This window comes from Cricetulus griseus, chromosome 5 (genome assembly GCF_003668045.3).
Source record: "Cricetulus griseus strain 17A/GY chromosome 5, alternate assembly CriGri-PICRH-1.0, whole genome shotgun sequence".
NCBI lineage: Eukaryota > Metazoa > Chordata > Mammalia > Rodentia > Cricetidae > Cricetulus > Cricetulus griseus.
In genome coordinates, this window is record NC_048598.1 from 100,865,318 (window position 1) to 100,890,280 (window position 24,963).

Sequence of the window (24,963 nt, forward strand, 5' to 3'; positions counted from 1 at the left end):
GGCTGGGCCTGGAGAGACTTGTGTGGCCAGAGGGGAGCAGAGCAGAAGACTCATGAGAGGGGCTCGTCTTTCTGAGGGGACAGGAGGTACCAGGGAGAGACAGGATGGGTTGCATGTTTTAAGGGCCCTGGGCATACCTGGCAGGTACAGCCACCCCACAAGTGCCACAAGCAGATCGGGGGCTCACCTCTTCTCAATGGCATGCAGGAACTCCTCAAAGGTCCGGAAGGGTGTGCCCTCACCCCAGATACCCAGGCGGCTCATGTAGATCATGTTGCGGGGCTCGGAGGCACCTACACTTGGAAGCAGGGAACTGAGGTCAGCAACTCGACACAGCTGGGAAGTGGCATGGGTCGTATGGAGGCTGAATGAAGTGCAGTGCCATGGCCCCAGAGAGGTGTGAGGGGCCAAGGGAGAACTAAAGTTCTAGGGAACATGTTAGGGGACCCTCAAGATCAGCCTGAGCCCACCAGCAAAGGGAAGTGAGGCTTGGGGACAGCAAGCTCCCTATTTGCCCCAGGTGCAAAGTAGAAATGATACAGATCAAAGTCCTCTGCACAGCTGTCCTGTGTCAGTGACAGCACTACCAGAGGCCACACATGGGATGGCGATCGCCCACCCAGGCCAGCTGCTGCCCCATCCCACCTGTGGCGCTGGCATACACCACCCTGGCCTGGGGCAGCTGGCTCTGCAGGTCCAGCACGGCCTTGCCCATCTTGGTGGAGCTGGCATTCTTGGCTTTGTGGCACTCGTCAAACACAATCTAGGATATGTTGGGTTAAGGAATGTTCCAGAAGGATGGAAGGTGTCCGCAGTGAAATACCCCACAATGCACCAGAGGCACAGGAGTGGTGGTGTCTGTCAACTGAGAGGTGTGTGTGGGCTGGGCGTCTGAGGAGCGCACACTGCACACTAAGCAGGATGTTAGAGAGGCGCTGGAGGCAGGAGGCTGGCTTGCTTAGAGGGCAGGAAGCTTTCAGTTCATCCTCAGTCTACATAAGCCAGGCCTAGCACCTCCTGCCTGCCAAGGCAGTCCCTGCTGAGGGAGACTCTGTCTAAAAAAAAAAAAACAATGCGCCAAAGGGGGTGTGTGTGTGCCCCTCTGGTAACACAGAGGTGCCAACTTAAGACTACATGGTAACCATAATACCAAGAAGAGGAGGACAGAAAGAACGCATGCTGGAGAGAGACTTGCCACAGGAGCACGGACCCAGTTGGCCTCAGGGCCACCACCCCTGGCACATACCTGTAGGGCCAGTGTCACTATAGGCATACACTGTGCCCGGGGTCCTGTGGGCTACCCACACTGAGGAGCCCCACATGGACAAGCTCTATCCCACACTGTCAGCCGGGGCGCCTAACACTATAGGGAATCCAGTTGCCTACAGGCTTGTGAGAACCAGATCAGGAAGCCTGGGAGGAAAGATGGCTTGCAGGTTCTGTCCTATGCTCAGCACCCAATATCAGAACAGCTCTGAAGGAGCCGTGCCAGGCTGGGGTGAAGACCAGACTTCGTTTGATGATGAACTCCCAGCCGCTGGTCAGTGCACACCACGGCCTCAGTCTTGCTTTGTTCCCCTCCCTTCCCCATGCGCATCTGTCCATCCATTCGCCCTTGGCTACAGGATACCACACCATCAAAGCCCTCGCCGCACCACTGCAGGATCTGACGGAGGCGTGTGCGGTGCTGCCCACCTGCCTGGCTTTCTCCAATCAGGGCAGAGTAGGTGGCAAAGAGGACACCCTCTGAGGTAGTGTTGTCACCATACTTGATCTGCAGACACAGGTTCAGACATGGGCATGTATGCAGGGACTCCCCTCCTTCAGTGTCTTCTGTAGTAAAGGGGATGGAGTCAGCTGACCACCCAAGGCCTACCTACCTTGCTCAGTGCGTGCACTGCGATGCCTGGGGCCTCAATGTCTCTCAGGTCCCGTTCTGCATCATACTTGAGGTCATTGGAGGCACTGAACCTGGAGAGAGGCCTGGTCAGGTGCACCACTGCCTGCTGCACCCTGTCCCACCCACCCGCTTCCTTAGGCCAGACAGGCACCTACCACAGAGCCTTCTTCCGGCCCCGCAGGTAGTTCTCCATGATGATACCAGCCACTGTGCGGCCTTTGCCCACGCCGGCTCCATCCCCGATCAGGAAACCAGCGCGCTGCCCACTGGGCAGCAGGACCTCATGTTGCTGTGGGTGAACAGAGGTGGGTCAGGTCTGGGAGGCCTGGTAGGGGCTGGGGGAGGTGGGGGAGACGGGGCTGGCTACCTGGCAGGCATAGGTGATGGCTTCCAGCTGCAGAGCAGACAGGGTCCCATTGTCTGAGGTGGGTAGTGCCAGGGTGTAGGTTATGTCTGGGGGAGGAACGCTGGACAGTGTACTGGTCTCCACCACGCGGTCTGGATGCTGTTTCCCAATCTTAGCTGGTAAGGGGACAAACAGCAGAGTTGGCACACAATGAGTAGCAGGGTAGAAGTGGCCAGGAGGGTGCAAGCTGTCCACCCTGCACAGACAACTCTGGTCCTGGGGCCACCACACTACGGATGTGGGAAGGGGGCCATTAGCCCTCAGGGTTTACAGTTGTTTTCTGAGGGGTGTCTCCCTCTGTTCCTGGTCCAGACACTTACACTTGGATGGTACATAATCGGCATAGGTCTCAGCATGGCCCAGTTCCTCTGCCTCCTCTTCCTCTTCTCCTTCCTCCTCCTCAGGCTGGCTGTGTGACTGTAGGTGTGATAGTTCAGGGGTCTGCCCTGCTTTGCAGTAATCTAACTTCCCCCAAGGAGAGTAGCCATGCTACACACAGTGGGCCCAGCACAGTGGTAGGGGGGCTCCACCTATACCCCTAAGTAGAGTTCTCAGTTTTTCCAACCGTAAAATGGACAGGGCAGCCTAGCATTCAGGCTTCCTGGTGCCCTGAACACTGGAGCTGTCTTCAGGGCCTCTGTCTCAATCCCCAGGAAATACCCCAGGCACCAAGTTTACCTGGTAGCTGATGAGAAGTGGCGTGTTGGACAGTGAGGTCACCGGGTCTTCGAGAGCTGAAAATGGCCCACTAGGCAGGAACAGCTGTAGGGAATTCAGGGGAGGGTGTGAGCCATGGCCTCCTGTGCCAGTGCCTGTATCCTGAGGGGCTGCTCCATTCTTAGGGGCCTGGCAGACCCTGGTAGGATGGGCTGAGGACAGATTGTGCCCCTGTGTGGCACAAGAGGAACCATGAGGCAGTAGCAGACAAAAGCCAGTCAAGCAGTCCTGGCACGCAGACTTAGACACTGCAGGCCAGGCGAGCGTCCCTGGAAGTAACTATGCACCCAGTAGCTAAGGAACGGCCCTGGAAGACCTCCTCAGGGTGATCAGGTAAGAATGTCCCCAACACTGTGACCACACTCCTCTACAAGAGAGATGGATGGCCCTGAGTCTCATCCTTGTGAACAGGGGCAGGGCACGTACCACGAGCCACAAGTGCTGACCCTGAGCTGGACAAATGGTGTGGACTGGCCAATGAGTTGTGTCTGTAGCCATTGCAGGGGAAGTGGTTCTCCTTTGCAAACTGATTCTCAATTCCCCAATGTAGACATAAGGATAGATTTTAAAGACTTAGTCATCATGTATGTAAAGTTGCTGCATGCATGCAGTGCCTGTGGAGGCCAAAAGAAAGCCCGGCTTCCCTGAAACTGTGTTAGAGACAGTTGGGGTCCACCATGTAGGTGCTGGGGACAAAGCCTGCAATGGCAGCACACCCCCTTTTATTTGTTTGGTTTTTTAAAGTAAGGGTCATGCAACCCAGGCTGGCCTCAAACTTCCTGTATAGCTAAGGAGCCTAAAATCCCAATCCTCCTGCCAGAGCCTCCTGAGTGCTGTGATTACAGGTACAGCAGCGCACCTGGTTCACATGGTGCAGAGATGGAGCCCAGGGCTTTGTGCACGTCCACTAAGCCTGCTCCCAGCTCCTGATGGCAGGCAGGCCTTCAGCCTTGACCTGCAGGGCTCACTGGGGACTCAGCATTCTTGAGAGAGGACAGGAGTCTCTGGGGGCACTGCAGGGATAGTCACTATCACATGTCCCTTGCTCTGCTGGGAACAGGGCCAGGGGTGTTGAAAGCCAGCGGAAGCTTGGGAAGGTTACAAGTCCACACTCAACCCTCCTGACTCCTCCTTTTTTTTTTTTTTTTTCCTTTTCTTTCTTTCTTAAATTAACAAAAACCCAAACAGACTGGTGGAGGTTCCTGGAAGGCTGAGTCATGTTCCGGCCTGCAGGCCAGGCTGGGGCAGTGCAGGGTGTTAGGTTTCAGATATGGGGCTTGGTCTACAGCAGCCTGGGGCCCTGGGCGGGGTGGGCAGTACCTTGTGGCCTTGATCTCAGCATCAAACAGGCCTTCTGGCTCCTCATAGCAGGAGGTAGAGGGGCAGCCTGTCCTCCTGCTGGCCCTGTGCCAACTGCATTACTGGCCCTTACCTCAGAGCTGTATGGCATCAAGGTCTCCCATCTGGAGAGTCCTGGGAGTGTTCCTAACTTACACTCTTAAAGTCTAGAAGCTTCTATCTGGAAGACCCCAGCAAGGCCTGGACTGCGGTTCTTTGCATCACTAGGATTAGGGGCCACGTCAGGCTCAGTGATGCTCTGTCCATGCCAAGGTCTCCCCAGGTTGGGACCATGCATGTCATTAGTGTCCTCTGGGGGCAAAACTACCTGCTGATCAAGAGCCTTCTGGGTCAGTGTCCTGTATACCCCGAAGTCTGGGTACCCTATAGTCACCTGCCTAAGTTCTGCGGTGCTGTCCACGTGGAAACCCATCCAGTGTATGGAGTGAGAGAAGAGGTCAGTCCCAGAAGCCAAAGTCCCCTGGGAGATACTGTCTGACTCACTGTGGTGAGCTCTGGGGTCTCATGGTTTTAGGGAGTCATCAGCTAAGTATCTCCTCACCCTGGATAGGAGGCCAGGTGTTCCCTGAGGCATCCTGGGCCCTGCAGGGAGCAAAGCAGGGTTGCTGACTACCATCCACTCAGGCCAGTCACGTATGTCTGTCCCCCAGCATGTCTCTGGGGGACACTGAGGGCAGAGTTCTTGGGGTGAGAACTGGTAACCTAAATTGCCTTTGGAGTCAGACACGCTGGCTAACATCTGTCACCCCAGCACTCGATCAGGAGTTAAAGGGCAACCTTGGCTGCCGAGCAGAGTCTCGGCTACGTGACACTGCAGCTCAGAAACTGAGGCACCAAAGAGAAACAGACTCAGCCTGCTCCGTGTCTCTCTTGGATGTGCCCATGTGCACAGCAGGCACACAGCACCTGAGATCCAATAGGGGTCGTCTGGGGACATGGGATGTGTGGCGGGCCTCTAGGGCTGTGGAGATTGTTCCTCCAGCCTCTGAGGTACAGGACCCTTCTAACTCAGGCCTGAGCATGCCGTCTTCACTCCTGAGAAAGAGCTCAGGCCACAGCCCCCACCCCACACGCTCCCCTTGTGTCACCAGACTGAGCCTGCTCACCTTGTCATGGGTAGCTGAGGTGGTGCTGACATCCCAGATTGTGGACACTTCGTTGAGGCTGTCGACATGCACGAAGTCAGGTGTGTCGGGGATGTCTGACAGAGAATCCACAGAGGATGAGAAGATGGAGGCATTGGAGAGGTCCTCGAGGCATGAGGGGTCCTAGGAGAAGGCTTGGGTGAGGCAGTGGCTGGCTTTGTATGGGCATTCAGGCAAGTGACACTGTATTCTGCCACACAATGGAGTATATCACACAGCCATGAACAGGAATGAACTACACATCACAACATGGAATGACCTTGAGGACATGCTGCTCAGTGAGAAACAGACACAAAAGTCCACAGTGTGGACTCTATGATAGAAAATGATGGACTAGGAGAACCCAATGATGACAAATGGATTCTGGGATTCCGGGGACCGGGGATGAGTGGAGTGATGGCTAAAGGGGATGGGATTTCTTCTGATGGGATGGAATGTTTTAGAAGCCATTAAATACACAGCTACAAATACATTAAAACCACAGAAAAGTACACTTTAAATGAGTGAAATATGTGGACTATGGATCAAACTCAATACACCTGAGTTTGTTTGCTCTGTAGCCCAAGCTGGCCTCAAATTCATGGCAATCCTTCTCCCTCAGCCCCCAGAGCTGACAGGTGTGAGCCACCAGGCCACTGCCTCCACCTAGAGACCCTGAAAGCACCCTGCAGGTTGGGGGCTTCAATGCCCCACCTCTCCAATTTTACAGACAAGTGACTGAGGCCAGGGTGCCATCCCAGAGCTGCCCTGCCTCTCTGTGCCCTGTGGCAGGTGACCAGAGGGTTGGGGTCTGCCGACACATGCCCTCAGGCATTGGGGAACATCTCTTTGGCACAGCTAGAGGCCAGGAAGTCACCTGGGGTTGTATCAGAGCCAGGGTGATCTGTTGTGGGGAGCCCCTTCACACACCCTGACCCTCAGGCCTTGACAGCGAGCACTCCTGCAGCAGACACTCCAGGATGCTGCCTGCCAGGGAGGTGTACTAGGAGAATGGGGCTGTGCTGGGCAGAGGGCTTGTCCCTGAACCTGCTAGGCAAGGTTAGAGTCTCCGGCTGTGCCTCTGGAGACAGGAAGGCAGAAGTGACAAGGCAACAGGGGTACCAGGCTTCAAGGTTGGGAGGGACAAAAGAGCCCCAAGTATGGCCCAAGCCTACCCAGCCCACTTTGAGGCTACTCTCCAGGACTTGTCTCCTTGGACTCAGGAGTCTTGGTCCTAGGGTGGATCCTCAGCAACCACCCACCTTCTCCATTTGCTACAGGGTCAGCTACCAGTGTCAGCCCCTTGGCTGAGGCAGACCAGGGTCATCTGGTTTTACCCAGGGAAGGGGAGATGACTGGCTGGGCACTTGGCAGCTTCCTGGAGAGCCCGGAGCGAACATGGGTTGCTATGGGGCTGGGCCTCACAACCCCCACCTCACAGAGCCCTGGGACAACAATGCAAAGGTGGCAGCTTGCATTCAGGGGAAGGAAAGGGCACCATGGGCTCTCAAGACCCCTGTTTACCATCATGGGCTGGGAGCAGGCTGGGACAGCCAGCCCTGTTGCGCCCTGTTGCATCTCCCTGTCCCCAGCATAGCATCCAGTCTAAACCCTGGTGGGGCAGCACGGGGCAAGCTCTGAAACCCTTGGTCTCCAGTATGGTGAAAAAGTCCCCAGGGAGGAGGCAGGGGAGTTATATGAAGCCCTTGGGTGTCTCAGGGCTCCCCAGGACCAGCAGTGTGCCCAGCACCCTCCTGACCCACTGACAGTCCTAGCAAGTCAGTGTATCACAAGGGTTCATACTGGCGAAACCACAGTTCACCAAAGCCAGTGGTGAGAAGCAACTCAGGCCCATTCTGTCCTCACCTTCCCTGGGATGGTCTCTGGAGGAGACTGGGGGAAGCAAACCCAGTAACTCACATAGTGGCCAAAACCCAAGATGGGGACACTGTCAGTTAAGGATGGCCCAGGGAGGCAGCCTGAGGGGGCAGAATGGCTGATGTCCTGAGGTATCACAGGACAGAAAAAGGAAGTGAGGGAAACTGAGGTACTAGATACACATGGCAGGCCATTATTGTTAAGGGTACCATGTGTGAGCGGGAAGCCCCTTGCTCTATGATGTGCACAGATAGCGTGAGGACGGGAAGTGAGGGCTGCGGCATGCACTGTGCCACCCTGGAACGCTAATTTTCTTAGTCTCACGTTGCTCAGGCTGACCTCAAATCCCCACCCTTAATACCTCCAACTCCAATGCTAGGGTGATAGGCGAGCACCTCACCTGGAACCTTCAACATCACTCTAAAACTTTCACCAGCAAGCCAGTAAAGAACAAACATCTTGATGCTACCTCCCCACAGCCCAGCCACCCATGGGCTTGGGGTCAATACTTCATCTGGACACAAGGCTTCTGGGGTGCCCAGGCCCTGCTCATGTGTGAGTGCCAATACCCCAGGACACACCAGGACCCAGCTCTCAGTTGTCACTAGCTAATCTGCACAGACCCACACTGGTGACCCCCCACCATGGGATGTCTGGTCCCTTGGTTGCCCTGGGCCTCTCCCGAAGGATGCTCTGAGGATGGGGTTCCCAGGGAGGCCCCTCTGAAGTCTGTACCATGTAGCTCCTCCCTGCTACATCTCTAGAGACAAGAGCATGGATCTATTGGGTGGTACACAATGAGGTTGGGAGGGTCCCCACTGTGGTTACTGGCTGTAGCACTTGAGGTAGGCCTGCTAGGGGGAGGAGAACTGGCAGGAGCTAGCCCTAGATCGTCCTATGCCACTCTGAGGTCACAGAGAAGATACCTCCCCAGGCCAGAAAGGACCCACAGAAATCCAGGAGTCCCCACCCCTTCTAGACTGGGAGACGAGAGGGAAGATGGACTCTCGGCTCTACCTACCCCACTAGAACTGGCTGAGACTGAGTCCTGCCCTAGCCCAGGAAGAGGTGTTGACAATGACACCCTCAACTCCCTTCCCCTGTGTAGCTCCTTCCCCAGTCACCCCCATGCCAACTACTAACCTGAGTCCCAAATCACTGGCTTAAAAAATCTCTGGTATGTTCACCATGACTTGCCAAGAAAAGTACAGAGTGGGCAGGGCTGGGGGCTCCCATTGCCACAGTTCCGCCACCTGTGGGAGCTCAGGGGCGCCACAGGTGGCTCTGGGTGGCTCTGCTGGTCCCTGGCCGGTTACCTTGTTGAGCGAGGCGAACTGCAGCCAGAAGCCCAGCTGCGACATGGTCGGGGTGTGGGGCTCTGAGCAGTGGCCGCTGTGTCCCCCTGGAAGAGCTGCCTGGGAGCACCAGCCTCATGACCACGGTGGCCGCAGGCTCAGCAGCTCCAGCGATACTGCCGGCCCCATTTGCATGAGGGTTAGTCACCAGCTCCCGACTTCCCCTAAGGCTGGGCTGAGTTTCAGGAAATGATGCCTGCCTGGTAAGTCAGGGCAGTTACTGGCAGAGTGCGGAGAATTACTGTAGGGGGCGGATCGGTCCAGAAGGGCTGTCAACAACGGCGCACCCTCTCGGTACAGTGCCTGGTCTGGCCCCACTCCTCTGGGGCATCCCATGGGGGCAGAGAAAGCCTCCGTTTCCCCAGGAATTCTGAAGCACTGGGCGCTGTTCTGTCCCCGTACCGCCCCCCCCCCCGCAAGGATGACAAGAGACTAGGGACTGGAGGGGGCATTCTGTGAGAAACTGGACTAGGGGAACTGAGGGCTATTCCTCCCTTAAACTGAGCTAGGGCTCCCCAGCCCTTCACCATACCATATCCTCAAGATTCCTCACACTAGGGCCACAAGTGGTCATTTCTGATGTCCCTGAAGGAGCTGGGGTGTCAGGAACACTCCAGGGCCAGAGAGGAAGAGAGAAGACACTTGCATTGTGAGCACAGTGGTGTGATTCCCCACAGGGCTATAGTCATTTACAAGTGCCCCTGGGGACTATGTCCTCTCCTGTTGGAGGTGAAGGTATCCCACAAGAGGGCCACATAGTGTCAGCTCCTGGGAGGCAGGCTGAGGAGCCCAGGCCAGCAGGATCCCATCCAGGGACAAAGAGCCCTGGCCATCTTGTCAGGACCATGGGCCCACAGGGTTCTCACAGATCTTCACACCCTTGGCCACCCAGGACAAAGGTCCCAGAAGCAGCAGACAGAGCAAACCCATGTCCCCGGCCAGCTCTCATTGACCCTGGCAGCATCAGCCCTACCCAGAAGCCCCTGCACTGTACTGCAGACCTGAGCAAGCACTGATCAAACTGCTAATTCCAGTCAGCGCAATGAAGCCAGGCATTGTGGGGCATCCTTGTCATCACCCTTGAGAGGCTGAGACAGGAGGATTGTGAGAACAGCCCTGGCTATACCTCAAGAGCCTATCTCAATAAACTGATACAGAAATGAGACTCAAAAGCCAACAGTGGCAAAGGCTGAGGCTGATGTGGGGAGCTGAAGCCTGAGGGCCCTGGGGAACAGCCAGCCAACTTCTTAGACTCACAGTGGCAAAGCGCTGGTCTAGAGTTAGACTCCACAAACGCATTTCCAGACACTCGTGGGGAAACTAGGAGCACCCACAGCAGTGAATCACAGCACACAAAGGGAGGGAACAATGGGTGTCTACCAATGTACACAGCACACTTTGTCCACAGGCAGGAGTACCACACAGCCACGAACAGGAGAGGCGCCGGCGTGAAACAGCATGGCAGAACCTTGAGGACACAGGGCTCAGTGAGAGAACCAGACACAAGCGCATACATGTGTGGGGATCCAAGGGCTGGGAATGAGATTGAATAAACTCTCATTCACATACGCTTTCCTTTGAGGAGACAGAATGTTCTAGAATTGGATAGAGGTGAGGGCTGCCTGTGTCTGTAAATACTCTTTGCAATCAAGGCTAACCTGGAGCTCCTGATCCAGGAGCAATCTGTACAGCTGCATGACTTGATTTAAAAAGACCTGCTGGAGCTGGGTGTTGGTGGTGCACGCCTTTAATGCCAGCAGTTGTGAGACAGAGGTAGGAGGATGTGAGTTCGAGGCCAGCATGGTCTACAGAGCCAGGACAGGCCCCAAAGCTACACAGAGAAACCCTGTCTCGAAAAAACAAAACAAAACAAAACAAAAAAGGACCTGTTGGCAAGATGTGGTGGTGCACTTCTTTAATCCTGGCACTCAAGGAGCCAGAGGCAGGTGGATCTTGACTACGAGGCCAGCCTGGTCTACATAGTGAGTTCCAGGACAGCCAAGGCAAACGTGTGTGTGTGTCTGTGTCTGTGTGTCTGTGTTTGTGTATGCGCGTATGTTGGGGGGGGGGTGGTTCAGGAGGACAGGGACTGAGGGAAACCAATGTGAAAAGCTGAAGTCCCCGAACAACCCAAGCATGAGGGTGCAGGGCCTGAGGGTGCTCCCAGGGGTCACAACTGGGTGGACATGAGGAAAAAGCACTCAGCCCCTGGAAGCTAGGCCATGTGGGCTGCTAGGCAAGGGGGCACTAGGGGCCAGGAGGACTCAAGGCCAGGGAACCAGTTGGCCTGGAGGAGGGATAGCTGGGGCTAGGGCGAAGAGGGACCCTGATAGACAGGGCCAACCTAGAGCACAGAGTCCAGTGGTGTGATATTTACTGATGTGATGGCCAGTGGGCATGGATGGGGTGGGGTGGGTGGGGTAGAGGCAGTGGAGGTGAGTGTCCCTTACAGGGACAGCCTGAACCTCATCTGTCCTTGGGCTAAATTCTCCACTGTGTCTCCGGCCTTGGTTCCCCATCTTCCTGCCTACCTGGTAAAGGGATGTGTGGCCAGAAGGGAAGGGGGCCCAGAGCAGCGAGGCAGGGCTGGTATGGACGCCTGCAGGCAGCCCAGGGGTCATCCTGGCTGCTTGACAAGGAGGTTCATGCATGTGATCCCAGCTTGGGAGGTCAAGGCCAGTCTGGGTTACACAATGAGACTTTTGTCTTTAAGAAAATGAAATAAAGGGGCTGGAGAGATGGTTCAGTGGTTAAGAGCACTAACTGTTCTTCCAGAGGACCCAGGTTTGATTCCCAGTACCCACATGGCAGCTCACAACTGTCTGTAACTCTAGTTCCGGGATATCCCTCATACAGACATGCATGCAAGCAAAACACCAATGCAGCCGGGCAGTGGTGGTACACTCCTTTTATCCCAGCACTCGGGAGGCAGAGGCAGGCGGATCTGTGAGTTCTAGACTAGCCTGGTCTACAGAGCTAGTTCCAGGACAGGCTCCAAAACTACATAGAGAAACCCTGTCTCGAACCACCCCCAAAAAACCAATACAAAACAAACAAAAAGAATACAGGAGCTGGTGCTGGGCGTGGGGTTAGAGTGTATGCTGGGCACGCATAGAGCCCAGAGTTTCATCCCAGACACCATAGGAATCAGGTGTGGGAGGTGGAGGAAGGAAGGTCAGGACTTCAAGGTCATCCTCAGCTACATAGTGAGTTTAGGGCTAGCCTGTACTACATGAGACCCTATCTCAAAAAAAACTAATACAATTAAATTTAAAAAACAGCGGCCAGAGAGATGGCTAAGTGGTTAAGGTTGAGAGACTGGCTGTTCTTCCAGAGGACGGGGTTTATTTCCCAGCACCCACATGGTGGTTCACAACTGTCTGTAACTCCAGTTCTGACACCCTCACAGATAAATGTGCACATAAAATTGAAATAAATAAATAAATAAATAACAAATAAAACACAGCCTGCATCTGGGCCTGGCTCCTAGCAACACAGCCCAGCAGAAATACTGGGCTACTATGAGGCCCCACAGGGTCAGGGTGAGTCTTTACTCAACCACAGATGTCCTATGAGAGGAACAGACTCCCTGGGAGGAGCTGGGACACAGGCTCAGGGGTATCTAGGTAACTGGGATGGTGGGAGTGGCCAGGGAGGAGCTATGCACGCCAGCCTCACACACTAGGCACCCCAACTGGGCAACCTAGGTTCTCAATGGTTTGGCCCCAGTTCCCAGGCCCTGCCCACTCCCTGCCTCTCCACAAACCCTGCCCCATGGCTCACAAGTTTGTGCACAGGCTGGGCCACAGTGCTGTGCATCTCGATGTACACCCCCCGCCCCCAACTCTCTACCTGTGGCAGCAGCCAGTGTGGCTTCCTATAAGCCAGCACCCTCTCTGGCTCTCCTCTCCCTGATGCCGGTAACTGCTGGGCAGGCAGTGGCCAGACCTCTGATCCCGACTACCATTTGCACAGTAGTCGATGCCGCCACTGGGCAGCGTGGGGGAGGGGGAGGCGGGAGGCGGGAGGCGGGAGGCAGGATGCTCCTTCCTGAGAGTGAGCTCATCTAGATTCCCAGCAACCCGCATGTTACGAGACACACAGTCTTGGAGGGAAGTGGGGGGCCTGGGGTGCAGGCCTACCTGGACACCCAGGGCGCCTGTCCTCCCTGTACAGGGCTAAGAATGTGGGGTCTGAATGGTTTTGCACTCACACCAGGAGCCTCAAAGGAGACGCAGGGATTGGATGGTCACTGGGAAAGTGACCCCCAGGGCATTCCAGGAGGATACAGGTCAGGCCAGGCCTAAGGAGTCTGCAGAAGAAGGGCAAGTGTCTAGATAGCAGGTCCCTCCCCCTTGCCTCAAGCACCCCTCACAGCTGGGTGGTGGTGGTGGCTCACACCTTTAAGAGGCAGGAGGATCTCTGTAAGTTCGAGGCCAGCCTGGTCTACAGTGTGAGGTCCAGGGCAGCCAGGGATACACAGAGAAACCCTGTCTCAAAAAAAACGAAAACAAACAAAAAGCACCCCTCACTCTCATTTGAGCCAGGCTTTGCTCTTCTGTCTATATTCCTGGAAACAGAAGCTTCTGCTAACAGCTAGGGAGGTAACCTCTACCCGCTCTTCCATTCCCTGGTATGCACCTCCCGAGAACCATAGGGACAAGTCTTACAAGCTCTGCAGATGAGCAGACAACATACACACGGAATCTTGTTCAGCCATGAAAGGTAATGACACAGGCCACAGTGTGGAGGGACTTGAAGGCACCATGAGAGACCCAGACGCAAAAGGCCACACAGTGTGGGACTCCATAACAGGAGATGCCCAGAGTGGCAGAATCCAAAGGCAGGAAAAGGATTTATGGGTGCTGGGGACTGAAGAGGGAGAAGTGGTAGTTCATGGGATGGGTGACATGGTAGCTTTGGAGTCACGTGATGTCTCAACTTTAAAAAAAAACCAAAAACCAAAACAAAAACAAAAACCAACTCAAGAATGGAGACAAACCAGGAGTTGAGCACCCACGCACCTGCACAGCCCAGGGTGGGCTATCCCCACAGGGGTTTGTGGAGTTGTTCCAGTCACGGAGCGGGGATATCAGAGCCCATGGGGTAGGGGCTCCATGCCACCTGGAGATGGAAGGCAGAGCAGGGATGCACGGGGGCCCTTCCCTCGTAGAAGCGGGTGGTTGAGGGCTGGGGCTGGCTGTAAAGGAAGGCAGGGCTGCAAGAGGTAATGGCAGGAACTCAAGACACTCTGTGGGAGCCTGAAGTGACCACTGTATGATGTGACAGGTCCAGTTGGCAGCTACTGGGGGCCCCAGGTGTGGAAGGTATGCAGCCTCATGGGAGATGAGCCATGCTGTAAGAGAGGACTCCCACAGCTCACAGCAAAGGGACAAGGAGCCTGAGCAGATGACACCAAACATCAGAGGCGACTTCCAAGCTGCCATGAACAGAGGAGGCTCCTACCCATGAGGAAGGGACAGACAGAATGGCAGACCAAACTTTGGGTTTCTTCTATTTCTTTTCCTGTTGTAGTTTTCTTGTTGCTTTGAGACAGAATCTCGAGGTATAGCCCAGGATCACCCCCGACTCTCTATCCTCCTGCCTGGTCCCTAAGTGCAGGGACAACAGGAGGACTTTCTCCTCAGAGGGGGCTAAGTCACATGGCTCATCTTTTTTCTTTTTGCTTCTTCTACCAGGAAATTCGGGGGCTCGTGCTTAGTTCCCAGCTGCCTGAGGGTTTCTTCTCTGCTGGATCCAGCAGGGCTGGGTTTTCTGTCCCAACTCTTGGCTCATACAGCAATAGTGAACATACCCGCAGGGAGGGTTGGGGTGTCTGTTAGAGCATAAAGGCATGCCGCCTGCAAGGCAGAAGTGCTTTACCCAGGTGAGTGGGGCTGGCACCACACCCTGCCAGCCCAGCATCTTCAGGAGGCAGCCCCTCCTCCCTGTTCAGAGCCCCTAGCAAGGCATCTCCAGGCTCTGGTTCTCACTGTCCTGCCTCCCTCTGAGGATCCTAAGGAGACATCCCCAGATCAGGGCCCTTGCTTAAGCACTCTCTTCATGTCCCTCCTGCCCCATTGTGAGGTTGGGGTCAAGTCTGGCTCCTTGTTCTATGGAATTCAAGGCCATCCACGGCCTGGGGAGGTGGGGGAAGAAGGGGGGTTGAGGCAGGTGACAAGTGGGGAGGGTCCACAACCAGTGGTTTTAATAGAGTCCCCTGGGTCCAACCTTCTGTGGACAGGGCACAGGCACGAGGGTGAACACCTCCACAGGCATCTTGGGGACAGTGTGCAGGACACATACAGCAAGTGCTCAATAAATGCTGGAGGGACGTGGCCATCTGCCATGTGAGGTAACAGTTAGCCACTATATCACAAGACGTGTTGGGACAAACAGGGTTCAGACAAGGAGCAGACAGACCACATGAGCACAGCTGGTGGTGGGTCTGGCCTCAGGGAGGAGGCAGGTGTGGGCTCTGGCATCAGAAGAGATGGATACAGAGAGACACAAAAACACACAAAGACGGACGGGAGAGACGACAAAACAGGGAGGCAATACAGACAGAGCTCGGTCACATATGGAAGAACTGTGCGGACTCTTTTGACTAAACCCACCCTAACTGGGCATGGAAGGAAGAAGCGTTTGTTCTTTGCCTGCTTGCCCTCACTCTTGCTGGCAGGGGCATCTACCCTGCAGCTGAGACATTCCTTCACTGGTGTTAGAGCCCACTTCTTCAGGATCCCAGTGCAGACTGAAGACCAGCAGTTCCCCAGGAATCCTCCAGGACTCCAGCGCTGGATTGGGACTGAGACATCTGCTTCCTGGACTGAGCAACTACCAGAGACGACCACCGTTGGACTAGGACTACCTGGACCGCAGCCCGTAAGCCTCACTACTGAGTGGCTGCATATGTCTGTATCTCTGTGTGTGTGTGTGTGTGTGTGTGTGTGCTCGCGCGCGCGCGTGCGTGTGTGCGTATGTAATATATATTATACATTCACTCTTCAGTTCCATCCTTTAGGACCCTGACTGACACACAGAGAGACAAAACACAGAGACAGAAAGGCAGAAGAGGCAAGAGACAGGCTGGGCTTCCTCGCTGTGCTCCCAGGAACCTGATGACACAACATTCTTTACACTTCTGGAGAGACCTGGTAATGGACACATGCGCCACCGCCCTGTTGCTGAGCAGAGCACTCTGGGACAGCAGGGTGGTAGTGAGAGGGCCTGGTGGGGCAGATGCCCTGGTAACACATGGGAAATAGATTCAGACCCTTTTCCCGTGATCTGTGGGTGAGTTTTTCTACCACCTCCTGCTACATGGGATATCCACCACAGTGCAAGATGTGAGGCAGGCATGAGATTCCCACGGTGGCCAGTGCAGATGATCTACCTGTGGGCCACAGCCCTGGTAACCCTCAGTCTCCCGGCTATGGAAAAGTCATCTCCGGACACAACCCTGACAAAGGCCAGTGACAGCAGATCTCAATTCCAGGACGCCAAGACCAGTCTGGGTGGCTTGATCCTCCCTGACCAGAGTGGCTTTGAGTTCCTGTTGCATCAGCCCTTCTGAAGACCGGTGCTCATAGCTCAGAGCCCTGTGCAGTGGGCACAAGGGTGACTGTTACCTGAGGAAAGTCGCTGCTCTTAGAGAAGAAGCTGGAGACAGTAGCTGTGGTGGGGTAGCTGGTGTCGGGGCAGGACTGGCCACCAAGGAATGGGGTGGAACCAACGAACTGTCTGCAAAATAAATAAATAAATAAATAAATAAATAAATAAATAAGGACAATGACCATGGGGCTCAGTGAGGCAAAGGGGTACCCCTCTCAACTCATGGGAGCTCAGTCACATGGCTTATAAGACTCAAGCTTGCCATACTGGGCAGTCAAGGATCCAGCCTAGGAACTTCAGGACACACAGCTTAGAGAACCCCAAGCCAGGCCTCAGTCAGTCCACCAGCCAGCGCTGCCTTTTCCATGACCCCTCTGACTCTACACCCAGACAGGCCAGACAAGCTCGACCTAAGACCCTGGGTCTCTTCCCTGTCCATCTGCACCTTGCCCTGTTTCTCAATGGCCAAGGACAGTGAGAAGGGTGTGGGCAGAACAGAGGCCAGTCCTGTCATGGCTGCCTCTCCCCCACCTCAGGAATGAGGCCCTGCAGCTGAGGAGGGCTGGATGCAGTGAGCTGAGCTGGACCTGGGACTGGGAGGAGGGGAAGTTCCCGGGGCAGAGAAGGAGGCAGTTGGTCCCAGAGACTCTCCACTTGGAGCTCCAACTCTTTGTCCTCCTTGGTTCCTGGGGCAGAGGGACTGTAGCTATCCCTAGGGCCTCTACCTCTTATCTGGAGAGGTTTGCTAGAACAATGTGAAGGCAGGTACACCTAATAAATCCCAGAGCCTGCCTGGGGCACTGGCTCCCTGCAGCAGTGCACTTGCTGTACAGGCACAAGGCCCTGCACCCAGAAGACCTGGGCATGTCCACAGATCCCAGGACCTCAGCACTGGGACAGGCAGAGCCAAAGAGTGGTAAGCTCCAGATCCAGTGAGAGATCCCATCTCAAAAGAGGTGGATGGGCTGAAGAGATGGTTCGGTGGTAAGAGCACAGGCTACTCTCAGAGGACTCGGATTCCCAGCACCCACATGGTGATGCACAATCATCTGTAACTCCAATTCTAGGGCATCCAACACCCTCTTCTGACCTCTATGGCATGCATGTCAATGTAAACATACATGCAGTTAAAATACCCAAAAATGAGCTCAGTGTGACAGCCACCCTTTAATCCCAGCAAGTGGAGCAAGAGGCAGGTAGATCTCTGTGAGTTCCAGGTCATCCTAGTCTACAGAGGGAGTGCCAGTCAGGGCTACAGAGTTGAGACCCTGTCTCAAATTTAAAGGAAAAAGAAAAGGTGGTGATTGACTAAGGAACATCCCCAACATTGACTTCTGGCTCCACATGTAGAGGCACACACATGCCACCCTGGCACAGAAGCTCTGACCACATCTGCTTTGAGTTGTTTGTACAGGGCATGCTCCCCAGGCAAAAGTCCTTCCAAGCCTTCAAAACCCAGGACTCTTTGGGTGCCCTGAAGTCCTCCCCCAGCAGCCTTGGCCATTTCAAACCCAGATGATTTGTCCTGACATAGTGCTCTGCAAGCACATGCTCTCTCCAAACCCTGGGGCCCTCCGGGTTGCTCTACTGTACGGGTTGTCTCTGGCCATGCAGAGCTGGGGTGAGGCCCCACTGAACACTTACTGGTTTTCACTGGAGAAGGTAGGATATGAGGCCGGTGAAAAACTGCTCCACCAGGGACAGTGCATGAGTCGATTCTGAAACACAGGGGCATCAGGTACAGCATGAGGATAGCAGGACACCAGTGTGTCAAAGGCAGGGGTCATGGAGAACCACTGTATGAGCCATGTCTCAGCTTCCCCATGGGCATGAGAGAAGCATGGAGGGCTGCAGAGGACAGCAGGGAGCAAATGACTCGCTGAGTGTGGGTGTATGGCCCCCAGAGGGCTGAGGATGTTCCCTTTCAACAAGAACCCAGAAGGCTAAACTTGGAAGGGATAGGGACATGGCTTCATGGCAGGACCCCTGCTTAGAATCCCCAGGCAAGGGGCTGGAGGTGTGGTCAGAGGGTAGAGCCCCTGCCTAGAATCCCCAGTGAGGGGCTTGGGAGTGGCTTAGCCTGGGGGTGTGGTTCCAGGCTCTGAGGCCCCAAGGGTACCTTGGGCAAAGCTGAGGTTCACCCAGGACCTCTTCAACAAGGGACAGGCATTCCCATCCCAGCTTTGATGCTGCCCTAAATGAACAGCCCTGGAATGTCACCATAAAGAACTACATCCTGGTGGTCCCAGCACCATCCACTGAGCTGTCCCTGGAACAGTGTTTGGGAAGCACACTGGGGGGATGGAGGGAGGGAGGAGAGCACAGCCCTATTTATAGCAGAGGAAACTGGACTTTCTCCAAAGGCCCCACAATAGGGAAGTAACTAAGTAAATTATGGGCTGTGGATGAAGGAACAGTGGGTGGGGAACATGGAGGGCCAAGCAGAGAGGGTAGGAGCTGGACATGGCCTCGTTGACGCTGGCCACAGGTACTGGATGCCAGCCAAGGTTGCTGAGCTGTGAGTGGCATTCTAGGTATTGGTAGCAATTGCTTCCCCCACTCCATGATCTGGGAGCTCCATTAATGATACTTCCTCTTCCGTGCTCCACCACAGGAGCAAGTGGTGGCACAGCTGGGCACAGTGTGGACACTGGGTAAGCACCATCCTACCTGGCCCTTCCAGGGTCTCAGTTGTCTCCACCTGTGTTGCCTGGGACTATGCTATGACATAGCTCTGGCTTACCCTCATCCTGTCTGACTGCCCACCGTTCCTGTGTCCTGGAACAGTGTGGGTGTCTTGCATCCTCAGGGCCTGTGATAGCATGAGGAGGAGACAGAGGGTAGAGGGTGCTGTCTCCCTTAAGAAGAGCCATTGCCAGGAGCTGAGGCACTAGGACATGAGTACCAGGCCAGTCTGGGCAACAGAGTGAGACCCTCTCTCAAAGAACCCAAAAGCAAGATTGGAGCTGGGGCTGTTTGCAGTATGCAAGTCCTGAGTTCCAGACACCAGGTGTGGTGTGCATGCCCATCACCCGGGCTTTCAGGAGACGGATCCCAGAGTTCCTGATCACCCTCCTGTACCAGCAAACTTGAGGCCAGGCTGGGTTACATAAAACCCAGCCTCAAAAACAAAATGAAACAATAAAACAAACAGAAGACACCCCAACCCCCAACAACTATAGGGTATCACAGGGAGCTGGGGAGGAACTTGCCATCAGGGCATCCACCACATCCCCTGGGGTGGTTGTGAGACCAAGGACAAGGCTCACCTGCAGCTGGACGCCACCTCCGGGGGGCGGGAGCTCATGCGAAGGGAAGTCCCCATCCATGGTGACCTCCACTGCCAGCATCAGGTGGGTGGCAGTGAGGCTCCGCGACCCTCGGGTGGCGGCTATCTGGGCTCCTCACTCTGTGGCGCTGACAGCAGCAGGTGTGATGTCATGTCCTGTGGTGGGAGAGGAGGCCATTTGGGAAGGTGTCAGGGCAGAAGGTACAGGTATAGCCCCTGACCCACTGAGTCCAACCACTATGAGTAAAACAGCCTGAGGCTGGCCCTGTGACCCAATAGGGAGGGTCAGTCAGGGCCCCTACAGACACTGCAGACACCCATAGCCTGCCAGGTGCCCCAAGTCTCTCACAAGTTCCCTCTGGGTCTAACCAAGGAAAACACTGCTAAGGGTGTTCCTAGCTTGGGGGTGATGAACTCTGAGCCCCCACACAGTCAAATGCAGGACAATTATGCCCTGCCCCCAGGTCTGTGGCAGAGACCAGAGCACATGGAGGGCCCCAGGCTCCCCACCAACCTAGACCTGAGGCCCCCCCTCCTCCGCCAGACAGGAGGGTGGTGGAATTCAGACAGGCAGCCACAAGGTTAATCACCAAAGAGGCAGGAAGGGGGGAAGGCCACCGCCCAGCCAAGCCCTGGAGCAGAGCTGGGCTTTCCAGTAATTGCCCACAGCTCAGGCTGCAAGCAGCAGGCAGTGGCTTGTGTAATCCAGCCAGGGGAAGGTCCTGCCTGCGGACAGTAGCAGGAGGGAGGGAAAGGGGCCCAGGGGTCAGAGGCAAGACTGCCAGCAAGTCCAGAAGTCCTGCTCTCCACTAGTCCCAGGTCAGCTCTGCAGGCCCAGACCAGAGATAGCCTGGTCACAATCGGACATCACTCAGAGTAGCTTATGGTGGATGGATACTGTGTAATCTGGGGGACTGGCTATCCTCATATTTTGGGTTGAACTGGGGATATGGTTCAGTGATGAATGTTTGCCTAGTCCTGGGTGCTACAAGCCTGTCACCCCAGGACTAGAGAAGCTGAGGCAGCAAGATAATTTTAAGACTGGCCTGGGCCACAGAACGTGACTGCCTCAAAAAGTAAACACAAACTATGTGATGTTGCTCAGCAGTTTGACAGGACAGACAAAGCTTTGGGTTTGACCCTTGGTACCTCATAAATAAGCTGTGGTGGTGCACGCCTGTCATCCCAGCACTTGGGAGCAGAGCAGGGGGATCAGGAGGTCAAGGTCAGTCTGGGCTACATAGGAAGTTAGGACCAGCCTGGGCTACATGAGCCCCAACTCAGAAACAAAACAAGGAACTGGAAAAATGGTCTACTTACTAAAACGACACAACTGTGTAGGCTTTGGATCACCAGCGCCACAGAACACGCCTGGCATGGCCACACACACTTATAACCCAACAGTAACTACGACAGACACAGCCAAACAATGAGCTCTAGGGTCAGCGAGAGGCTCCACTAGTCCCAGGTCAGCTCTGCAGGCCCAGACCTGTGATAGCCTGGTCACAATCGGACATCACTCAGAGTAGCTTATGGTGGATGGATACTGATCTGGGGGACTGGCTATCCTCATATTTTGGGTTGAACTGGGGATATGGTTCAGTGATGAATGTTTGCCTAGTCCTGGGTGCTACAAGCCTGTCACCCCAGGACTAGAGAAGCTGAGGCAGCAAGATAGGTCTCAAGGGAGTAAATCAAGCTGAGACTATGACTCAGTGGATAGAATCCTGGGTCAGCATATACAAGGACCTGACTCCATCCCTAGCAAACACCAGGTGTTGCCATGCACACCTGTCCCTCCAGCACTAACAGGGCCTATGCAGGACAGTCAGGAGTTTAAGATCATCCTGGACAACAGTGAGTTGGAGGGTTAGCCTGTGTAACATGAAACCATTTCTCAATGATTTAATGTTATGTGTATGGGGGTTTTGCCTGCACCTGTGTCTGTGCATCATGTGTGCACCTGGTACTCGAAGAAGCCAGAAGAGGGCATTGGATCCCCTAGAATTAGAGTTACAGACAGTTGAGAGCTGTCATGGAGGAGCTGGGGATTGAACTTGGCTCTGCAAAAACAGACAATGCTCCTAACCTCTGGGGCATCTCTCCAGCCTGAGAGACTGTGTTTCAGGTTTTTTGCTGTTGCTGTTTTGGTTTTCTGAGACAGGATTTCCCTGTGCAGCCCTGGCTGTCCTGGAGTTCACTCTGTAGCCCAGGCTGACCTCGAACTCAGAGATCACCTGCCCCTGCCTCCCGAGTGCTGGAGTATGCACTTTAAAGGAGTGCACCACCACACCTAGCAAAGGTTTCCTAAGAAAGGGATAAGGCAGAGGCAGATGGAGTCCTTTGGCCTCTGTCTGTATCCACAGAAGCCTGTGGACAACAACCACATACACGACTGTGCGTGTACAGGTGCGCAGGGGCCAGGTAGCCCAGGCCTGGCTCCACCTTTGCACCTGTGGTCCTTGGGTCTTTGAAGCCCATCAGCTGATGGATCTAGCCACTGAAGCGCCCAGACCCTCCTCAGCCCAGCTTCTGCCTCCCAACCAAGTACCCGAGGGTGAGTGGGGCAGAACCCCCCTTCAGCTCTATGGTGCTGCCTCGTGCCCTGTCTTTACAGGCTCCTAGAAGACTGTCCCATCCCTGGGTGGATGCTGGGCTACAGGCTAGACTCAGGATGCTGTCTTAGAAAAGGAAGCTGACTGGTCATCCCAGACAGTTCTCAGGGCCCTGCAGAGCAGGCTGGGGCTCATTGTGCTTGTGTCCTTTCCTCTTGCCACCTCGGGGCACTGGTGCTCCCTCCTGTTTTGAGTGGCAATCCCAGAAGGTGTGTGTTATGCTTCATCAGTCAGGAAAAGGGGTCAAATTCAGTAGCCACTGAGTGGTAGGAACTACCACAGGTGACCTGGGATTTATGCTTTCCTGATCCTTGATGGCTCCTCTGACCAGACAGAAACCGGGACCTGGGTGGGGTCCCGGTGGTGGTGGGGGACAACAAGGTACCTGCCAAGGCAGCCACTGGGCATCCTGGACTGTAGAGGAATGAGCACAGGCAAGCCAAACAATAGCCCTAGAATGTGTCTAGTGGTTCCTAAAGAGCAAAACAGGGCCAGGCGGTGGTGACGCACTTTAATCCCAGCACTCAGGAGGCAGAGGCAGGTGGATCGCTGTGAGTTCAAGACCAGCCTGGTCTACAAGAGCTAGTTCCAGGACAGCTAGGGCTACACAGAGAAACCCTGTCTCAAAAAATAAAACAAACAAAGAGCTAAATACAGCTGTCACAAGACCCAGAAATTCTGCTCTGAGCCATGTACCCAAAGCACAGATCCACACAAGTTCCCACAAGAAACTCAAAATGGCACCATCCATACAACCCAGGGCCCCTTGATAAATGATGGACACATGGTGTGTACCACCCACACACCAGAGTATTACACAGCCATGCACAGGAGTGGGGCTCAGGCACACTCCACAGGATGGAGGGACACTGTGTTCAGTGACAGAACCAGAAAAAAGACCACAGTATGGGACTCTGTGATAAGAGTGACCAGAGCTCAGGTGGTAACCCAAGTGGCGGCAAGAGCAAGGACCTGACTCCTCCTGCAAGCTGTCCTCTGACCTCCTTACACATTCCATGGAAAAATTTTAATGTCTAGACTAGGCAAATCTGGACGCAGAATTGAATTTCTGAGAGCTGGGATTGTGGAGAATACTGCTGTACATGTGGCCCACACCCAGGTACCCTGTGGCCACTCTCACAGGGCAGTGCCCAACCTGAGCCTTGCTAGCAGCCAGTGCTCAGTACGCATTGCAAGCTTCCCTATTAAGCAGGCACCTCCCATGTTCTCTCTCTCCCTTCTCCGCCCCTCTTCTCCGCTTCTTTCTCTCTCTCCTTCCTCCTTCTTCTTCCCTTTCCTTCAATAAACTCCATGTGGTTCTTGTTCTATTGTGCCTTGAAATTTAAACAAAAAAACAACACTGGTGCCGAAACCCGCACAGGCTCTCTCTGTAATCTCCCTTGTCACCTGCTGGTGAGCGGCCTGAGACACTCGGGAATCCTGATCCTTAACTGACAGCCCATCTTTCTTTCTTTCTTTCTTTCTTTCTTTCTTTCTTTCTTTCTTCTTTTCTTTCTTTCTTTCTTCCTCCTCCTTTTTTGAGACAGGGTTTCTCTGTGGCTTTGGAGGCTTTTCTGGAACTCTCTCTTGGAGACCAGGCTGGTCTTGAACTCACAGAGATTCACCTGCCTCTGCCTCCCGAGTGCTGGGACTAAAAGCGTGTGCCACCACCACCTGGCCCGACAGCCCACTTTTCATCTACCTGTTGGATGAGATGCGGTAAGGTATCCCCCCTACCGGTCAGCGTAAACTTTCCCCTGAACCCAAAGGATTGATCGCTGATCGTCTGCAATCCTTCTGGTGTTCTTGGAAGTGGGGGAGCCCCAGCCACAGTCTTTAAGGCCACGGCTGACCCCTCTCAAGCCCTATCACCTCGGGTACTTTTCCCACAGATGAGGTCCACTCGCCGAGCGGTACGTTTGTTTGGCTTTAAGCCTCCCGAGGTTACTGTTTACCATCTTTCAGACTGCTCAGTCCTTTCCAGCCTTGCCCCTGGGCCCTGTTCTCGGGCTGACAAGCTCCAAGAGCCATCTGTGACATTTTACGGGACCTTTCCAACAACTGCCAGTGGACAGGTAAATGGAAGGAGTTACCATATAGCTAAGCTTTCTTCTACCTCTCTGCTAAACAATCTCTTTCCTTAAACTTGTCTGTTTCCCTCCTCTTCCCAGCATGCTAAAACTCCCACCTGCCGCTTCCCATCATGGCTAAGCCTGTCTCAGGGCAGGAACCTCCTTCCACCCGGGAATGTCCTGTTTCACGAGACCTCTTTCTTATGCTCCTGTTCAAAATGTCTCTCACTCCTGTTTGTCCTGTCTCTGCTGTCCTTCTACTGTGCCTCTTCTCAGTGCAGACACCAGCGGCTCACAGTGGCCTGGCCTGAGGCAGCAGCTGCTCAGGACACTCTGGGAGTTTTTTATTTTTCAGTTTTCCCCCCTTCATAGACAGGTGCATTCGTCTCTCAGACCAACGGTGGTCTTTTTGGATGTTGTGCCTCTTGGACTCCAGTGTCCTGTTGGTTTCACACATCTTTCTGCTTCACTTGTGGAGAAAAAAGTTAACAAAGTTTTATCTCAAAACTTTCTAACTTCTTCGAGCAGACGGGAACATGTTTATGATGGCTGCCATCTTGGCCCACCCCTCCCTTCCCTCAGCCTAGGCAGAGGGGCAGTTTAGCCAATCCTGCCAGACATAATTAATTTACTT

The 24,963-nt window shown here is 54.6% G+C and overlaps 1 protein-coding gene across 6 annotated transcripts in view; it reads right to left on the reverse strand.

Moving 5' to 3' along the window:
• The window catches only part of Sbno2 (strawberry notch homolog 2), a 49,047-nt gene that overhangs the window by 9,391 nt on the left and 14,693 nt on the right, over positions 1 to 24,963 (reverse strand). For 2 of the 6 annotated variants that reach the window (XM_035445446.1, XM_035445447.1), the window contains exons 2-13: positions 19,623 to 19,798; positions 17,998 to 18,071; positions 16,371 to 16,482; positions 5,489 to 5,650; positions 2,985 to 3,194; positions 2,627 to 2,723; positions 2,268 to 2,422; positions 2,056 to 2,189; positions 1,881 to 1,971; positions 1,631 to 1,774; positions 646 to 763; positions 188 to 293 (exon numbers count right to left, since the gene is read on the reverse strand). In XM_035445446.1, the coding sequence (XP_035301337.1) occupies positions 188 to 293; positions 646 to 763; positions 1,631 to 1,774; positions 1,881 to 1,971; positions 2,056 to 2,189; positions 2,268 to 2,422; positions 2,627 to 2,723; positions 2,985 to 3,194; positions 5,489 to 5,650; positions 16,371 to 16,482; positions 17,998 to 18,071; positions 19,623 to 19,703 (1,484 nt within the window). In that variant the 5' untranslated portion in view covers positions 19,704 to 19,798. Of the gene's footprint in view, positions 1 to 187; positions 294 to 645; positions 764 to 1,630; positions 1,775 to 1,880; positions 1,972 to 2,055; positions 2,190 to 2,267; positions 2,423 to 2,626; positions 2,724 to 2,984; positions 3,195 to 5,488; positions 5,651 to 8,700; positions 8,931 to 16,370; positions 16,483 to 17,997; positions 18,072 to 19,622; positions 19,799 to 24,963 lie in introns of those variants that run through there. The other 4 variants (XM_027419407.2, XM_035445448.1, XM_035445449.1 and 1 more) reach the window with 4 other exon arrangements.